At 46.4% G+C, this 19,083-nt stretch overlaps 1 protein-coding gene across 1 annotated transcript in view; it reads right to left on the reverse strand.

The window, feature by feature from the left end:
* Positions 1–2,378: 2,378 nt before the first annotated feature.
* The window catches only part of LOC144509924 (uncharacterized), a 73,966-nt gene continuing 57,261 nt past the window's right edge, over positions 2,379–19,083 (reverse strand). Inside the window, exons 12-14 of the mRNA XM_078238923.1 lie at positions 16,772–16,918; positions 14,681–14,752; positions 2,379–4,241 (exon numbers count right to left, since the gene is read on the reverse strand). Coding sequence (XP_078095049.1) covers positions 4,122–4,241; positions 14,681–14,752; positions 16,772–16,918 — 339 coding nt within the window. The 3' untranslated portion in view covers positions 2,379–4,121. The remainder of the gene's footprint in view (positions 4,242–14,680; positions 14,753–16,771; positions 16,919–19,083) is intronic.

Below are 19,083 nucleotides of genomic sequence, written 5' to 3' on the forward strand. Positions count from 1 at the left end.
GCCTGAATGTGACCTTCTCTTTTCCAGCACTTGGTCCGTAGCCTTGTACGCTACGGCATTTCAAGTGCTCCTCTAAATGCTTCTTAAATGTTGTGAGGGTTCCCACCTCTACCATCCTTTCAGGCAGTGAGTTTCAGATTCCCACCACCCTCTGGGTGAAAAAGCTTTTCTTCAAATCCCCTTGAAATCTCCAGTCCCTTACCTCAAATCTACGACCCTTGGTTATTGACCGCTCTGCTAAGGGGAAAAGTCCCTTCCTATCTATGTTCCTCATAATCTTTACCTCAATCATGTCCACCCTCAGCCTTCTCCCAAGGAAAACAGGGAGAAACACCCCAGTGAGGTGGTGGCCTAGTGGTATTGTCACTGGCCTTGTAATCCAAAGACCCTGGGGAATGCTCTGGGGACCCGAGTTTGAATCCAACCGTGGCAGATGGTGAAATTTGAATTCAATAAAAAAAATCTAACAATGATCATGAAACCATTATCAATTGCCCTTTAGGGAAGGAAATCGGCCATCCTTAGCTGATCTGGTCTATACGTGACTCCAGACCCACAGCAATGCGGTTGACACTGAAATAGCCTAGTGAGCCACTCAGTTCAAGGGCAATAAATGCTCTCCAAGTCAGTGATGCCTACTTCTGAACAAAGTAAAAAAAATACTGTGCCCGTCCAAGAAACTGTTTGCTTTCTGACTAGCTACGGTAGTAGGGGGTTATAGGGATAGGACCTGGGTGGGATTGTGGTCCCAGGGGTATGGATTGAGGTCGGTGCAGACTCGATGGGCCGAATGGCCTCCTTCTGCACTGTAGGGATTCTACGATGGTGATGTGGCCCCACACAGCTTTAATTTGCTGTTACCTCTGCGACAAGTCTCTGATGTGGAACCTTATCAGATGCTTTCTGTAAATCCATGTCAACCTCATCCACTGCATTCCCTTCATTTATCTTCTGTACAGAATTACTTGCAATTGGTTAAGACTTGACTCAGAGAAATCGTTGCTGCCTGGCCCGAACCCACGTTATTCTGATTATAAACTAACAATTGACATAAGAAAACCGGGACTATAATTTTCTGCTGTGTTGAAGATGGATGCCCCATGCAGTTACTTCCCAGTCTTCAAGCACGAATCTTCATTCTTCTCAGGATCTTCAGGTCTAACCATCAGATCCCAGTTATTTATTTACCTCAATTTCAGTAACTTCTTTAGCATCTTCGATTGGTTCTACAATCCCAATTTCTATTTCTCCTTGAAAACTGAGGCAATATCTCTATTTAGCATTTTGGCCATAAATCTCAGAATCCCTACAGACCCAAGACCCATTTGGCCCATAGAGTCTGCACCGACTGTCTGCGTAACTTACCCAGACCCCGTAACCTCACACATTTACCATGGCTAAACCATCTAACCTACACATCTTGGGACCCTAAGGGGCAATTTAGCATGGCCAATCCACACAACCTTCACACCTTTGGAGTGTGGGAGGAAACCGGAGCACCCAGGAGGTAACCCACACAGGCACGGGGAGAAAGTGCAAACTCCACACAGATAGTCACTCAAGGTTGGAATTGAACCCGGGTCCCTGGAACTGTGAGGCAGCAGTGCTAACCACTGTGCCACCCTTTAATCTCCATCTGAAGCTTGTTCCCCTCCCCATGAATCCCGCCATGGCAAATGGTGTAATTTAAATTCAATAAAAATTAATTGGAATTAAGGATCTACAAAAACCCATCTGGTTCACTAATGTCCTTTAGGGAAGGAAATCTGCCATCCTTACCCAGTCTGGCCTACATGTGACTCCAGAGCCACAGCAATGTGGTTGAATCTCAACTGCCCTCTGAAATGACTGAGTGAGGCACACTATTCAAGAGCAACCAGGGATGGGCAATAAATGCTGGCCAGCCAGCGACGCCCACATCCCACAACTGAATAAAGAAAAAAATAAAGTCCATCTTAACTATTCACTAAACTCAGTCTTATAGAAATGCTTTTCAAATTGGCCAATCTATTTTTGCTATTTTTTTCTCCAATATCCCTCTTAACCTTTCTAATTTTTCCTTTTATTATTCTTCAACGTTGCTCTGGCTTTGATATTTTTCTCCTGGGAAGAGGGGAACCATAGAGGAACTTTATTAAGCAGTGGGGCATTGGAGAGATGAGAGATGGAGATGTCGGCGTTGGACTGGGGTGGGCACAGTAAGAAGTCTCTCAAAACCAGGTCCTTCGTGAAGGAGCAGCGCTCCGAAAGCTTGTGATTCCAAATAAACCTGTTGGACCTTAACCTGATGTTGCGAGACTTCTTATTGGAGAGATAGTTACAATGTCGCCACTCAGTTATAATGACACACACACAATAATTACTAACAGACTGTATACTGGTGTCGATGACGTTTTATTTTAAGTGTAAAAAAATCTCAATATTTGGACTTTGCGCACAGATATTACAAAGCATAAACTGTCTGAGATTATAAACACTGATGTTGGAGGATCTGCAATACTTGTTACCGAGAGAGTATCTACTCCACAAGGGCTGCAGAAGGCACCTAAGTTTTGGTCTCAAAATTTGAACTTTATGCATAATGATGTATTGTGTGTGTCTGACACACACAGGTATGTGATATTGAGTGCAATATGTTTTTTATTTACGGTCTTACACTTACCCTGGTGTCACGGCCGCCGGCCGGGGAACTTGATGCATTAAAAAAAAATGTCCTTCTCCACCACTATTAGGAAGAAAGAACTATTAAAACATTTTGGTTCAATCTCCATCGAAAAAAGATGTGGTCAGTCACTGCCTCACTTACCATACTGCCCGAGAGATGGGTTAATGCAACCAAACTGCACCTAAAAGCTTGAACAGAATCTCTTGCTTGTGTCCACATCCTGCAGCTCCCAGTCCAGCCTCACCAGCTGATTATGTGACATTAGCCTGTTGCACGGGAACAGGAATAAAGAAAAATAGTGGCGTGCTTGTGCTGTCGACTGGCTTAGGATAGAGACAAAAACCACTCAACAGCTGCACAGGGGATCTACGGCTAAGGTTTCAATGAAGAAACACGTCAGGTAACTCTCAGAAGGAGTTGGGGATGTCAATGAAGAAGCAGTAACTAGGTGACACCAAGTTTCAATTTAAAAGTTAAAAGCTAATTTATCAGTGTCACAAGTAGGCTTACATTAACGCTGCAATGAAGTTACTGTGAAAAGCCCCGAGTTGCCACACTCCGACGCCTGTTCGGGTACACTAAGGGAGAATTTAGCATGGCCAATACACCTAACCAGCACATCTTTCGCACTAAGAGGGGAAACCGGAGTACCCGGAGGAAACCCACGCAGACACGGGGAGAATGTGCAAACTCCACACAGTTTACAAGCTGGTAGGGTTCTGGGAAGGAAAGGAAGACTGAGGGAAGAAAGGAGTTCCGGCGTGTTGAGTTTGTGGTAAACAACAGGTTTAGGTCCATGCATGCACAATGACATTCACGGTCACCAATATTGTAAATGGAAAAGTACAATTTCTGGTGCTCATTATGTAATGCTGTACATAGACTCCGAGGGATTGAATCTTCTTCAGATTCCATAGGATCAACTGCAGTGGGGCAGTCACATAAAGCTTTCTGGAACTGAATCAAAAGGAACCCAATATGTATATGTCTGGGGCCACAGAGAAATATAGTCAACATACATTCATCACTTTAATGCTCCCATCACTTTGCTGAATTATCTGTTTATTTCTCACCCCTCGAGCCGCTGCCATGAATGAGACAGTCTCCAGATGCCCTTTGAGTCTCTGGAACTGAATGTTCGCCACAGTCCATCACCAGGCAACCCAAAGCATCTTCCTTCATCAACGCTGCCGTCACAGGTCACCCACTCGGCAAAGTCACTGTGGTCGGGGTGGCCAGAAAGAAATTAAATGCAGTTTGGGAAAAATTAAAGTTTAGATATCGGAGGTCCGCCCTCAGTTTTACATTTCATGACTAAACGCAAAAATAAAATCTGTGGAGACAGGATCTCGGTCCCATCAATAGCTTCGGTCTTCAATTCATCGCGCCAACTCCTCACTTCTGGAACAAGTAACCGCCCCGAGTTCACACCACTGAATTGGGTCCCGCTCTGGGTTCAGTAATCTTCCTCTTTATTGCCTTCATCGTCTGTGAGTCCAGCATCAGCTATGTTTACATCTTGGTGGATGAGTTCAGGGTCTTCTTGGTCATCCGCCATCTCCCCTCCATTGTCCTCCTGTCCCAAGAACACACAAGATAAATTAGAACAAACCATAGAATCCCTACAGTGCAGAAAGGAGGCCGTTCAGCCCATCGAGCCTGTGCCAACAACAATCCCACTCTATACCCGTAACCCCACATATTTACCCTAGTCCTCCCTACACTAAAGGACAATTTAGCACGGCCAATCAACCTAACCCGCACATCTTTGGACTATGGGAGGAAACCAGAGCACCCGGAGGAAACCCACGCAGACATGGGGAGCACATGCAAACTCCACACAGACAGTTACCAAAGTTGGAATCGAACCCGGCTCCCTGGCGTTGTGAGGCAGCAGTGCTAACCACTTTGCCGCCCATATGCAAGTGGACGAGCGTCGACCCCAAGTTCATCTAACCACAACATGATAAATGTCAAAACCGGACTGAAATAAGGAACTCTCTTTAGCTGGTGCTCCTCTCGGGGACTGTGCACTTTAAACACAAGTGCCTCTGCTCTTCAGATGCTTCCATCCACAAGTGTCACATCACCATGTCACAGTAGACTTTGAAACCAAAATCAGATTCACCATGGGACGACAAGGTTGCAATGGAGAGAGAGGCCATTCATCCCATCGTAACTATGTTACTCTTAGCCAAAACAATCAAAAACAAATTCCATTACCCTTTCCATTCCGTGGGACATCGAGATTGTGTAGTTTAATGCCACTTTAATGCACCATAAGACATAGGAGCAGCAGTAGGCCACTCAGCCCATTGAGTCTGCTCCACCATTCATACATGGCTGATATTTTTCTCATCCCCATCCTCCTGCCTTTTCCCCATAACCCCTGATCCCCTTATTAATCAAGAACCTATCTATCTCTGTCTTAAAGAGACTCAATGACCTGGCCTCCACAGCCTTCTGCGGCAAAGGGTTCCACAGATTCACCACTCTCTGGCTGAAGAAATTCCTCCTCATCTCTGTTTCAAAGGATCATCCCTTTAGCCTGAGGTTGTGCCCTCGGGTTCTAGTTTTCCTACTAATGGAAACATCCTCTCCACGTCCACTCTATCCAGGCCTCGCAGTATCCTGCAAGTTTCAATAAGATCCCCCCTCATCCTTCTAAACTCCAACGAGTACGGACCCAGAGTCCTCAACTGTCAGAGTCATCAGCCATCATCTAATGAAATGGCGGAGCAGGCTCGATGGGCTGAATGGCCTACCCCTGTTCTTTGGAATCTTGCTCTGTCTCAAATATCCAATTTTGCCTTAAGAGGGTCTTTATCTCGATTACACAGCAAAATATTCCTCGCTCCAAATTGCTCGCTGCTAAGGGATATTTCCTCTGGCCTGTTTCTTTGTGACAATTAAAATGATGGCCCCTCATCACTGACTTGCCAACGACAGGAAGTCTTTCTTCAATCAGGTGACTGAAATTCTTCTTCGTTTTACAAGCTTGATTGAATTTCTTCCGAGCGTCCTGTTCTCCAGTGAGAACAGTCCCAACTATCTCAAGTCACTTGTTGCTATTATAATGTAACATCCTTGTTGAATCCACTTTGTACGCTCTCCGTGGCTTACACACTACCCACACTCCCAGGGAATTATCTACATGAACCCCGAGGTTTCACTTTTTACCCACATTCTTCAGTGTCTTTCTACCGAGTATACACTCCAATTTTTTATTTCTCTTTGCAAAATGTATAATTTCGTTTTGCTAGATTAAATTATCCATCTTGTCAATTTGCCAACGCCTCAGAATCATAGAATCCCTACAGCGCAAGGAGGCCATTCACAGCACATATGCACAGTCTCACCAACAGAGCATCCCACCCAAACCCGGTCCCTGTAACCCCACATACTTGCCCCACTAATCCCCCTAACCGACATATCGTGAGACACAAAGGGGCAATTTAGCGTGGCCAATCCACCTAACCCGCATATCTTTGGACTGTGGGAGGAAACCCACGCAGACACAAGGAGAACAGTGAACTCGGGTCCCTGGCGCTTGGTGTGGGGGGGGTGGTTGGCACTGTCAGCAGGACTGCAAACTCCTGCTAGAGGGTAGGGCTGGAAAATGCCGCCCCTGTGTTTAAATCCAGATTCTTTACACGCACGCACGCACAACAAAAGAGGGCCCAGGCTAGCAGTGCCTGCTGGCAAACATCACCATCAATCCTTTTTCATTCTGAGCAACTCCTTAACAAAATCTCTGTTTCCCGTCAGTCAGTCAGCTATACCATCCACACTTCTGCAATTTTCTCATATCAAACACACAATCTTTTCCTCATAAGCCTCATTCGAGATGCTGCATCAGATCCTGCCAATCAACATATTTCATATCTACTGCACCCCTTTATCTACTAACCAGTAATGTCTTCAAACAAACTAATACATTTTTCATATATATTCACCTTTCCCAAACCATAGAATCCCCACAGTGCAGAAGGTGGCCATTCGGCCCATCAAACCTGCACCGACAACGATCCCACCTTGGCTCTATCCCTGTAACTCCATATATTTACCCCGCTAGTCCCCCTGACATTAATGGACATTTTATCATGGTCAATCCACCTAACCCGCACATCTTTGGAGTGTGGGAGCAAACCGGAGCACCCGGAGGAAACCCACGCAGACACGGAGAGAATGTGCAAGCTCCACACAGACAGTCACCCAAGACGAGAATCGAACCTGGGTCCCTGGCGCTGAGGCGCAGCAGTGCTAACCACCGTGCTGCGCTTGATTATTCCCATGCATTTCTAAATGTCCTCTAAACGTCACATGGACTGCAGCGGTTTAAGAAGGCTTCTCATTGCCACTTCTCAAGTCCAATTAGGGATGGACAATAAATGTTGGCCTTGCTGTTGATGCCCATTTGTCAACATTAAGAGCATTCAAATGATTATTGGATAAACATATGGATGATATTGAAATAGTGTAGATTAGAGGGGCTTTAGATTGGTTTCACTGGTCGGCGCAACATCGAGGGCCGAAGGGCCTGTACTGCGCTGTAATCTTCTATGTTCTATTTCCCACGAATGAGTATAGAAAAATCATTTGCAAAATATTTAACATTTTCACCAGACCGTAATATTCCACAACTAGAATGGCCCTGTGCTCTCGTTTCAGTGTTAATGTAAGTCTACTTGTGACACTAATAAAATAAACTTTATAACAAAATAAATAATTTTTCCACATTCTACTGGTTTATAGAAGGCTCCACTCACTAACTTTTTAAAAATACCCTTGCCTGATCTTTTTTCCATTTCTCTGCCACACTTTCTACACCTCTCGCCATTCCCTTTTGTGTGCTCAGTTGGAGCTTTATTTAGTTCAAGTTTCAGTTCAGCATTAATTTCTATATTTGGCTGCTGAACTCTGTCCTTGGCTGTAACCCCCCCCTCCCCCCCCCCCCCACCACCACCCCCCGCGCCTTCTCAGAACTCATTCTTTTTGGAATCCCACCCATCAAACATTTAAGGATATCAGCACTGATGAAGGGTCATCCAAACTCAAAACGTTGGCTCTATTCTCCCTCCACAGATGCTGTCGGACCTGCTGAGATTTTCCAGCATTTTCTGTTTTTTGTTTGTGATATATTTAAGGATCCCTCGGTCTTAATCTCTAACATTTCTGCCGAATTAATTTGGGTTGAATCTCACACCCACTGCGCCAAAGTGCAGTGCCCCTCTTTCAGATTTGAAAATGGTTCCCCCCCCTCCCCCCCTCGGGTTTTGGGTGAAGGTCGCTTTTATTCTTTATTCATTCTGACAGTCACGGTGAACGTCTGTCCTGTATTGTTTCAGTCCGTGTGGTGACAGTACTTCCAGGATAGTGTTAGGTTGGGAATTTCGGAATACTGACCCAATGAGGGAATGGCAATAGCTGCCCAAGTCAGAATGTCATGCAATTTAGAGAGGAACTGGGAAGTGATGCTATTCCTGAACCATCCTTTACTGTTTTAGCACTGGACCTGATCAGGGCCTCAATAGGTGTGAACACTTAGGCAATTTAAACTGGTGTGAGAGTCATCTCAGCAGTACACAAGGCAGCTGTTTGAGCAAGTGCACAAACAGTGAGCTTGCGCAGGACCAGTCGGCCGGAATGGGATTTCAGCCAGAGTGAGGGTATCGACAATTTGGAGCCGAGTGGGAATTCGGTGCTGAGGGGGAAAGAGGTGGTCATCTTCAGGAGGGGCGGAGAGGCGGACCTGCGAGGGAGACTCGAGGGCAAGTGAGGGGTAAAAAGAAATCGAACCGTGTCGTCACAGCCAGCAGGTAAGTTATTGGCTGGTGACTGGTAAGTAGTTTTTCCTTTCTTTTTCCTCTTGGCATTGTAGTTGTTGTTCTAAGTTAACTTGAGGGTTAAGTCGTGGCAGGAGATCCCAGACCCGCGTCATGCTCCTCTTGTGCGATGTGGGAACTCAATCTTCCGGTGTCCCTGGCTCCTTTACGTGCAAGTGTGTCCAACTGCAGCTCCTGTTGGACCGCTTGATGGCTCTGGAGCTGTGGATGGATTCACTTTGGAGCATCCACAATGCTGAGGAAGTCGTGGATAGCCCGTTCAGTGAGTTGGTCACACCGCAGATAAAAATTACTGAGGGAGGTAGGGAATGGGTGACCACCAGACAGAGGAAGAGTAGGAAGGCAGTGCAGGGGTCCCCTACAGTCATCTCCCTCCAAATCAGATACATCATTTTGGATATTGTTGGGGGAGATGGCTCACAAGGGGAAGGTGGCTGGCTCTGCTGTGCAGGAGGGTAGGAAAAATAGTGGCAGAGCGAGAGTGATAGGGGATTCAATTGTAACGGGAATAGACCGACTTTTCTGTGGGCACAAACGAGACTCCAGGATGGTATGTTGCCTCCCTGGTGCAAGGGTCAAGGTTGTCTCGGAGCAGCTGCAGGACATTCTGGAGGGGGAGGGTGAACAGCCAGCTGTCATGGTCCATACAGGCACCAGCGATATAGGTTAAAAAAAAACAGGATTAGGTCCTACAAGCTGAATTTAGAGAGTTAGGTGTTAAACTAAAAAGTAGAACCTCAAAAGGTAGTAATCTCAGGATTGCTACCAGTGCTAGTCAGAGTAGGAATGTCAGGATAACTAAAATGAATATGTGGCTTGAGGGATGGTGCAAGAGGGAGGGATTCAAATTCCTGAGACATTGGAACCGGACCTGATGGAGGTGGGACCAGTACAAATTGAATGGTCTGCACCTGGGCAGGACTGGAATCAATGTTCTTGGGGGGAGTGTTTGCAAGTGCTGTTGGGGAAGGTTTAAACTAATGTGGCGGGGGATGAGGAACCGATGCAGGAAGTCAGAGGGAAGTAAAGTGGGAACAGAGACAAAAGGCAGTAAGGGGGATAGTAGAAGACAGAGAGACCAAAGGCAAAAATCAAAAAGAGCCATAGTACAGAGATTGTGGAGAACTCAGTGAATGGGTCCAGTAAGGCTAAAAGAAATAGAAAACAGGGAGTGTACACAAAACATGACAGGACAGATGGTCTGAAAAAGCAGGGAAGGGAGCAAGGGAAGTCTAGATTAAACTGCATTTATTTCAATGCAAGAGGCCTGACGGGCAAGACAGGTGAACTCAGGGTACGTGGGACTGGGATATTATAGCTATTACTGAAACATGGCTGAGGGAGGGGCAGGACTCTCGGCTCAATGTTCCAGGGTACGGATGCTATTGGAAAGATAGAACAGGAGGCGAGAGGAGGGGGAGTTGCGTTTTTGATTAGGGAGAACATCACGGCAGTACTAAGAGGGGATATATCCGAGGGTTCGCCCACTGAGTCTATATGGGTAGAACTGAGAAATAAGAAGGGAGAGATCACTTTGATAGGATTGTTCTACAGGCCCCCAAATAGTGGGCAGGAAATTGAGGAGCAAATATGCACGGAGACTACAGATAGCTCCAAGAAAAATAGGGTGGTAATAGTAGGGGATTTTAACTTTCTCAACATTGATTGGGACAGCCATAGCATTAGGGGTTTGGATGGAGAGAAATTTGTTGAGTATATTCAGGAAGAATTTCTCATTCAGTATGTGGATGGCCCGACTAGAAAGGGGCAAAATTTGACCTCTTGGGAAATAAGGGAAGGCAGAAGCGTTAGTGAGGGATCACTTTGGGACCAGTGACCATGATTCTATTAGTTTTAAGATAGCTATGTAGAATGATAGGTCTGGCCCAAAAGTTAAAATTCTAAATTGGGGCAAGGCCAATTTTGATGGTATTAGACATGAACTTTCTGAAGTTGACTGGGGGAGTCTGTTGGCAAGCAAAGGGGCATCTGGTAAGTGGGAGGCTTTCAAAAGTGTGTTGACCAGGGTTCAGGGTAAGCACTTTCCTTTTAGAGTGAAGGGCAAGGCTGGTAGAAGTAGGGAACCCTGGATGACTCGAGATATTGAGGCCTTGGTCAAAAAGGAGGAGGCATATGACATGCATAGGCAGCTGGGATTAAGCGGATCCCTTCAAGAGTATAGAAGGTGTAGGAGTAGAGTAAAGAGAGAAATCAGGAGGGCAAAAAAGGGATATGAGATTGCTTTGGCAGATAAGGCAAAGGAGAATCCAAAGAGCTTCTATAAATACATAAAGGGCAAAAGAGTAACTAGGGAGAGAGTAGGGCCTCTTAAGGATCAACAAGGTAATCTATGTGCAGATCTACAAGAGATGGGCAAGATCCTAAATGAATATTTCTCATCGGTATTTACTGTTGAGAAAGGCATGGATTTGAGGGAACTTGGGGAAATAAATAGCGATGTCTTGAGGAGTGTACATATTATAGAGAAGGTGGTGCTAGAAGTCTTAAAACTCATCAAGGTAGATAAATCCTCGGGACCTGATGAAGTGTATCCAGGACGTTGTGGGAGGCTGGGGAAGAAATTGCGGGTCCCCGAGCAGAAATATTTGAATCAACGACAGCCACAGGTGAGGTGCCTGAAAATTGGAGGGTGGCAAATGTTGTGCCTTTGTTTAAGGAGGGCTGCAGGGAAAAGCCTGGGAATGACAAACCAGTGAGGCTAACATCTGTAGTGGGTAAGTCGTTAGAAGGTATTTTGAGAGACTAGGATCTACAGACATTCAGAGAGGCAAGGACTGATTAGGGACAATCAGCATGGCTTTGTGAGTGAAAAATGTCTCACGAATTTGATTGAGTTTTTTGAAGGGGTAACCAAGAAGGTAGATGAGGGCAGTGCAGTTGACGTCATCTACATGGACTTTAGCAAGGCCTTTGACAAGGTACCACATGGTAGGTTGTTGCACAAGGTTAAATCTCACGGGATCCAGGGTGAGGTAGCCAATTGGATACAAAATTGGCTTGATGACAGAAGCCAGAGGGTGGTTGTCGAGGATTGTTTTTCAAACTGGAAGCCTGTGACCAGCGATACGCCTCAGGGATCAGTGCTGGGTCCATTGTTATTTGTTATTTATATCAATGATTTGGATGAGAATTTAGGAGGCATGGTTAGCAAGTTTGCAGGTGAAACTAAGATCGGTAGCATAGTGGACAGTGAAGAAGGTTATCTAGGATTGCAATGGGATCTTGATTAATTGGGCCAGTGGGCTAATGAATGGCAGCTGGAGTTTAATTTAAATAAATGAGAGGTGATGCACTTTGGCAGGTCGAATCGGGGCAGAACCTACTCAGTTAACAGTCGGGCTTTGGGGAGAGTTACAGAACAAAGAACTCCAGGAGCACAGGTTCATAACTCCTTGAAAGTCTTGAAACAGGTGGAAAGGGTGGTGAAGAAGACATTCAGCATGCTTGGTTTCATTGGTCAGAACAGGAATTGGGACGTCTTGAAGTTGTACAAGACATTGGTAAGGCCACACTTGGAATACTGTGCACAATTCTGGTCACCTTATTATAGAAAGGATATTATTAAACTAGAAAGAGTGCAGAAAAGATTTACTAGGATGCTACCGGGACTTGATGGTTTAAGTTATAAGCAGAGGCGGATAAATGGGACTTCTTTCCCTGGAGTGTAGGAGGCTTAGGGGTGATCTTCTAGAGGTCTATAAAATAATGAGGGGCATAGATAAGGTAGATAGTCAACATCTTTTCCCAAAGATAGGGGAGTTTAAAACTAGAGGGCATAGGTTTAAGGTGACAGGGGAGAAATACAAAAGGGTCCAGAAGGGCAATTGTTCCACACAGAGGGTGGTGAGTGTCTGGAACGAGCTGCCAGAGGTAGTAAAGGCGGGTACAATTTTGTCTTTTAAAAAAACATTTAGACGGTTACATGGGCAAGATGGGTATAGAGGGATACGGGCCAAATGCAGGCAAATGGGACTGGCTTAGGGGTAAAAACTTGGTGGCATGGACAAGTTGGGCTGAAGGGCCTGTTTCATGCTGTAAACTTCTATGACTCTACTTTAAAATTAACTGTAAAAAAAAAGCCTTAATCCACTACCCACCCCAACCTTGATGGTTTTAGGATTTATTCTGGGGTTTATGCCCCTTTGTACCAGACTCAGTGACCAGTGGAAAATCCAACTCTTCCCATTCCCAAGGCAGACTCTCGTTCATTCCCATAATCTAGTAATTCCTGGAACAGGTTGTTATGGTCTGCTGCCAGGGGCTTATAGATTGAAGGGCACCACTTCACACCAAGTATGGCTGACCAGGAGTCATCCCCACTCTTACCATCAGCCATTGGCATGTTGGAAGGATTTGCAGGTTGACACTCTACCTGTTTGGCCGCGTTATGAATGCACCTTCCTAGGCCATCAAGTCCTGGGGTGAGACTCGAACCCAGAGCTTCTGGCTCAGAGCCAGGGACACTGCGCCACGAGGTCTCCTACCAGTGGAAATAATCGTTAACTATTTACTCTCTCAGACTCTTTCAAAATTTGTATGGTCTCTGCTGCAGCAAGCAAGTCTGTCATAATAACTTCATCCTGTCAACTTTGGTAACATGTTAACGAATCTACAACAGTCTTTTCTGTGGCTCCAACACCCCTTCTCCCTTTTGGAGAGCTCAAAACCATTCACAGTATTCTCCTAGTGACTTGAGCATCATAAGACCATAAGGTATCGGAGCAGAATTAGGCCATTCTGCCCATCGAGTCTGCTCCGCTATTCAATCATGGCTAATACGTTTCTCAACCCCATTCTCCCACCTTTTCCCTGTAACCTTTGATCCCCTTACTAATCAAGAACCTATCTCTGTCTTAAATACATTCAATGACCTGGCTTCCACAGCCTTCTGTGGCAATGAATTCCACAGATTCGCCACCCTCTGGCTGAAGAAATTCCTCCACACCTCGGTTCTAAAGGGTCCTCCCTTTACTCTGAGTCTGTGCTCTCAGATCCTAGTCTCTCTCACTAATGGAAACATCTTCCCCACATTTTCTCACTCGTGTTCAATGCTCTTTTATCCTTTGAATGTTCAGTTTTCTCTTGTTTCTCAATTGTACGGTTAAAGATCTGTCTCAACCATACGCTGGGATCTTTATTCCTGCACTCCTACCGAGATTCTGATCCCACGCACGCACTTATCCATCTTGAACTGCATTTGCCATCTATGGGCCCACTTCTTCCTGTCCACGTCCTCCTGTAATCCCTACATTATTCCTCCCTGGTTACCACAGGCCAGGGGCCCATCAGCAAAGTTTATTATCCCCGATTAGTGAGTGTTCGGATGATTATACTCTTGAACAACAAACATCATCTCATCAATCATCCATTTTTGCACTTTTGTTTGGCTGTCTCCCTACTCATGGCCTCACTTTACTGGACCCTCGGTCATCAGAACTCAATATCCTTTTAAAATTCCACTCCAATAGCGTTGGGACAGCCTGCAACTTGTTTTCTCCTGTTCGAGAGCCGGAATCAATGAATTGAATTTTAAATATTTCTGAACTCAATCGATATAGAGTCAGCCTCCAGTAAATAAAAACAACCAGGGATCTTCTCAACTCTGATTCAGAAAGAATTACGCATTACGAACACATCTTCCTTGGCCATCAAGTCCTGGGGTGAGACTTGAAACCAATGCTTCTGGCTCAGAGGCAGGGACGCCTCAGAGAGTGCCAAAACATCAACATCTAACAGACTTGCTCACAAAGCATGCTGGCTGGGCTCGAGGTGGACCCCACAGGCTTAATGTGGATGGATATTTCAATTAAAGTTTTCTGACAGATCTTCTAAAAAGTATACCCTTCCTCTCCTGAGGTTATTCTCATTGACAGTGTTTTGAAGTGCTGGAATGAAGAAACATGGAATAAACACGAGGAATTTTCTACCAATTCTGAATAATTACAAAATGCAACCTTTTTTTGGGTACATATTTGTCCAAATTCTGATGGCGCGATCATGGGGTCTGTAGCCAGGGTGGCTAATGGTTAGTGCTACAACCCCCAAGTGAAGGGTACTTCAACCCCATTCTGAAAACCCAGCAGAGCAGAACCTACACCCAGGTGCTAGCCTTTGTCTGAAAAACAATAATGTCTCTGGCGGCACGTACATTTTCTGGTTCCTGATCTTCCTGATATTCGTCCGCAGCCTCGTCCCCTTCCTTACTCGCAACATCGACACCCTGGAGTTAGACAAGGGAGAGAAGACATTTCACAATCGTAGATTCAAATGACACAGCTTTTATCTCGCTCATCGCCACAGTCACTAAACTGGGAAGGATCTGTGGCGATGAATACAGCAGCAGGAGCGTTAACCGTTATTCAAGCACGTAACACTATCCCACTCACCAAATCAACCACTGATTGCAGTTGCAGAGAGGGGGCTGAGTTAACTCGGTTGTGGGGGGGGCAGGAGGGGCAAGAGAGGGGGCGAGAGTGTGCGAGGTTGGGGGGGGGGGGGCGGTGAAGAGGTTGCAGGGGGTGGGAAGAGGGTAGGGTGCAGAGAGAGTCGGGCGGGTAGGCAGGAAGGCACGTGCACAAGGAAAGAGAAAGGGATGAACACACACAGAATGCTAATTTTATTCAATGACAGACCAGGAATCAGGAGTGAAAAACAACAAGTGCATTGCTGCCTTATCTCAGATCTCAATATAAATGAATCAGCAATTGACTCGGCCGTGTCCAGCGTGTCTGCACAGACCTGCTACGTGAGGCACCGCACGCAGCTCAGTGCTGCTGTCTTTTACCTGCTCCATCCTCACCATATTAGATTAGCGCAGCGGAGACTGCAGCTCCCTCTGGGGAGAATCTCACAGCTTTGTACAAATCCAAACGCGTTATCCAAATCCACAAGAAATAACCTCTAGAGCCACTCAGCAAAGCGATATGCAGTGTGAAGCCAGCATTCATTACCCCAAATCCTCGGGGCCGACCTGCATTTTTGGTTTTCAGGTATTTTCAGGGTCTCAAGCAGGTTTTCAAAAACTATTTTGCGGGATGTGAACGTCACTGGCAAGACCAGCCGGCATTTGTTGGTCCATCCCCAATTGTCCTTGAACAGTGTGGTCGGGAGTCACATGACCAGGTAAGGGACAGAAGATCTCCTTCCCTCGAGGGGGGGTTATTAAACCAGATGGGTTTTTACCACAATCATCATTCGACTTTTCATTCCAGATCTTTACTGAATTCAAATTATCTGACGTGGTGGGATTCGAACCTGGGTCTCCAGAGCAGTATGCTGGGTCTCTGGATGGCTTGCCCAGTGACAATACCACTGCGCACACCGCCTTCCCTAAAATACAGTTAACCTTGGCCTACTCATGTTACAAAAGCCTAACCCTAGATGATCTAAAGTCTATAAATACTAGCTTGTCTCTCCATTTGCCAGTTCTCTCACCTTATTTCTTACTAGCTAACACTTGTTACCCTGTAATATTACGCGGCTTTATCAATATACAAATTAGCTGCATAGCTGTTCAAATTAAATCATTTGGTTTTTGAAAGTTTGTAAATGTACGGATAAAGGAGATTTGACCTGTACACGATGTTTCATTAGAGATTACATATCATTGATCCATGGGGTTTTTTAAAAAATGAACATTTCTGCTTCATAGAATCCCGTAAGAGTTTTAACAACACCAGGTTAAAGTCCAACAGGTTTATTTGGGAGCAAATACCATTAGCTTTCGGAGCGCTGCTCCTTCGTCAGATGGAGTGGAAATGTTTCCACTCCATCTGATGAAGGAGCAGCGCTCCGAAAGCTAATGGTATTTGCTACCAAATAAACCTGTTGGACTTTAACCTGGTGTTGTTAAAACTCTTACTGTGTTCACCCCAGTCCAACGCCGGCATCTCCACATCATAGAATCCCGACAGTGCAGAAGGAGGCCATTCAGCCCATCGAGCCTGCACCCGCAACAATCCCACCCAGGCCCTATCCCCGTAAACCCCGTATTTACCCTGCTAATCCCCTGACACTAAGGAGCAATTTATCACGGCCAATCCACCCAACCCACACATCTTTGGACTGTGGGAGGAAACTGGAGCACCCGGAGGAAACCCACGCAGACACGGGGAGAACGCGCAAACTCCACACAGGCAGTGACCCAAGGCTGGAATTGAACCCGGGTCCCTGGCGCTGTGAGGCGGCAGTGCTAACCACTGTGCCACCCCATGTTTACCGTGTTCAGCCTTGCGCTTACCTCAGGAGGCGATTTAATCAGCAGTTGCTGCTCCTTCAGCCCCGCCATCTTCCCTGTGAAACCCGGCCTCTCGAGTTCAGCTTCTTCAAACTCATCCTCTCCCTGGTTATTGGGGTCCTGGGCCGGATCCTGATCGATATCTGGGATCTGAAGAGACAACAGATCAGAACCTGGGCCTGGCTGCCGAGAGCGGGAGGAGTGATGGACACTAGGTGGCAGGGAGTCGGTGCTCCCTGAAGCATTTCCACCGCGTTCAGGATCGTGGCTGCCAACGATGGCACGCTTGGCTGACTGTTCCTTGAGATGGAAATCTAAAATAGGTCTTGTTATTTTTTTGCTTAGGTCTTTGTGGAGTGAGGTGTGCAGGTGTAAAGTGTTGTTGATGTCGTTTGACAATCTTGAGGCGCTGTGTTTTGGGAAGGGCCGGCTGTGGTTACTTGCAGCTGGGAGCGAGGGAGAGGATCGGAGCACCGGGGCACAGGAAGATTCTCAGGGAAGAAGAGGGAACCATTAAGAAGTGAAGGATGGCTGCACTCGTGGACTGTACGATGGAAACAATGATCTGGTCTCTCCTTGGCAAAAGTTAAACCCTCTCACCCGCTGCTGGGCACAGGCCCGCACTTCAGGGTGAGATTGGTTCAGCCGATTCCCTGAATGTCCAGAAATGGAGACGGCAACATCACCCCATGTGGCACGTCACCAACAGCAACTGCGTTGACATAGCGCCTTTCAGGCAGCAAGACAGCTCCAGGAACCACATCAAATTTGCTACCGAACCACACATGAGGGGATGTTAGGTGAGATGACCAATATCTCTCAAAATGGAGAGAGAGTTCTAGAGGCAGAGAGTTTTAGGGAGCGAGTTGAAGGCACAGAACTGTGGATCCATTAAATATGGGGTGAAATCAGATCAGAGCCCAAACAGAAACAAGAGACAGCCACGGCTGACATGATCGTGAGAATGGCATTCCGATTCTCAGGGTGGCACGGTGACACAGTGGGTTAGCACTGCTGCCTCACAGCACCAGGGACCTGGGTTCAATTCCCGACTTGGGTCACTGTCAGTGCGGAGTCTGAACGTTCTCCCAGTGTCTGTGTGGGTTTCCTCCGGGTGCTCCGGTTTCCTCCCACAGTCCAAAAGACATGCTGGTTAGGTGCATTGGCCATGCTAAATTCTCCCTCAGTGTACCCAAACAGGCGCCGGAGTGTGGCGACTAGGGGATTTTCACAGTAACTTCATTGCGGTGTTAATGTAAGCCGACTTGTGACACTTAATAAACTTTAAGCTGCATTTGTCAGAGAGTTGCATTTTTGGGTTCTTCCTGCGCTGTTCATTCTAGCTGCTGTCAATCTTTCAGACTCAGCGAGTGGACAAGCTGAGCTCACTGTGCGTTTCAGAGTGTCCTTGCTGGCCCTTTAGTGCAAGTGAGCTTCTGATAGGAAGTGGCAGAGAACGATTAGGACACTGTTGGAAAAACTGGTTTCACCACTGGATTTATCTCACACCTTCAAAAAGATCGAAAGAGCAGACTTTGATCGAGCTTTTACCCTACACGAGAATTGAGTGAATAATACATGAACAAGTGAATATAAACTTAAAGTTAATTTATTAGTCACAAGCAAGGCTTACATTAACACTGCAATGTAGTTACTGTGAAAATCCCCCAGTCGTCACACTCCGGCACCTGTTCGGGTCAATGCACCTAACCAGCACGTCTTTCAGACTGTGGGAGGAATATATAACTGGAATACAGCAGATACATCCTCACAGTGGCTGCAGTAAGCAGCTCCTTCAAACAACAAATGGTCCCAATCTATATCCGATTAAACTGTAGTTTTCCTCATCTCTGCAGTAAATACTCCCTATCGCTGTCACCTCCTCCAGTCCTGCCACTCTCAGAGATCCCGGCACCCCTCCAATTCCCATCCCTTGCACGTTCCCGATTTTACTTGCTGCACGTTTGGAGGCTGCGCCTTCAGCTATTCCCAAACTCCTGGAAGTCCCTCGCCTCCCAAACTCCAAAGAGCGTCGCAAAGAACAACGAGGTGCGACCGTATTGAAACATATCGGAATCAGAGGGGGCTTGTCGGGGTAGATGCCGGAAGGACATTTCCCCTAAATGAGGGGCACAGTTTAAAGTACGGGGTCTCTCCCACTTACGATGGAGGTGGGGAGAAATTTCCCCTCTATGGAGGGGGGCAGAATTTTGGGTTGTGTGCACAGAGTGGTGTCTGGCGGGAGGAGGGCAGCACAGTGAAAGACGGTGTGTAGCTCTCCAGCTACATAGCCGAGTTCTCTCCAGATTCTCCAG

This window comes from Mustelus asterias, chromosome 22, assembly GCF_964213995.1.
Source record: "Mustelus asterias chromosome 22, sMusAst1.hap1.1, whole genome shotgun sequence".
Taxonomy (NCBI): Eukaryota; Metazoa; Chordata; class Chondrichthyes; order Carcharhiniformes; family Triakidae; genus Mustelus; species Mustelus asterias.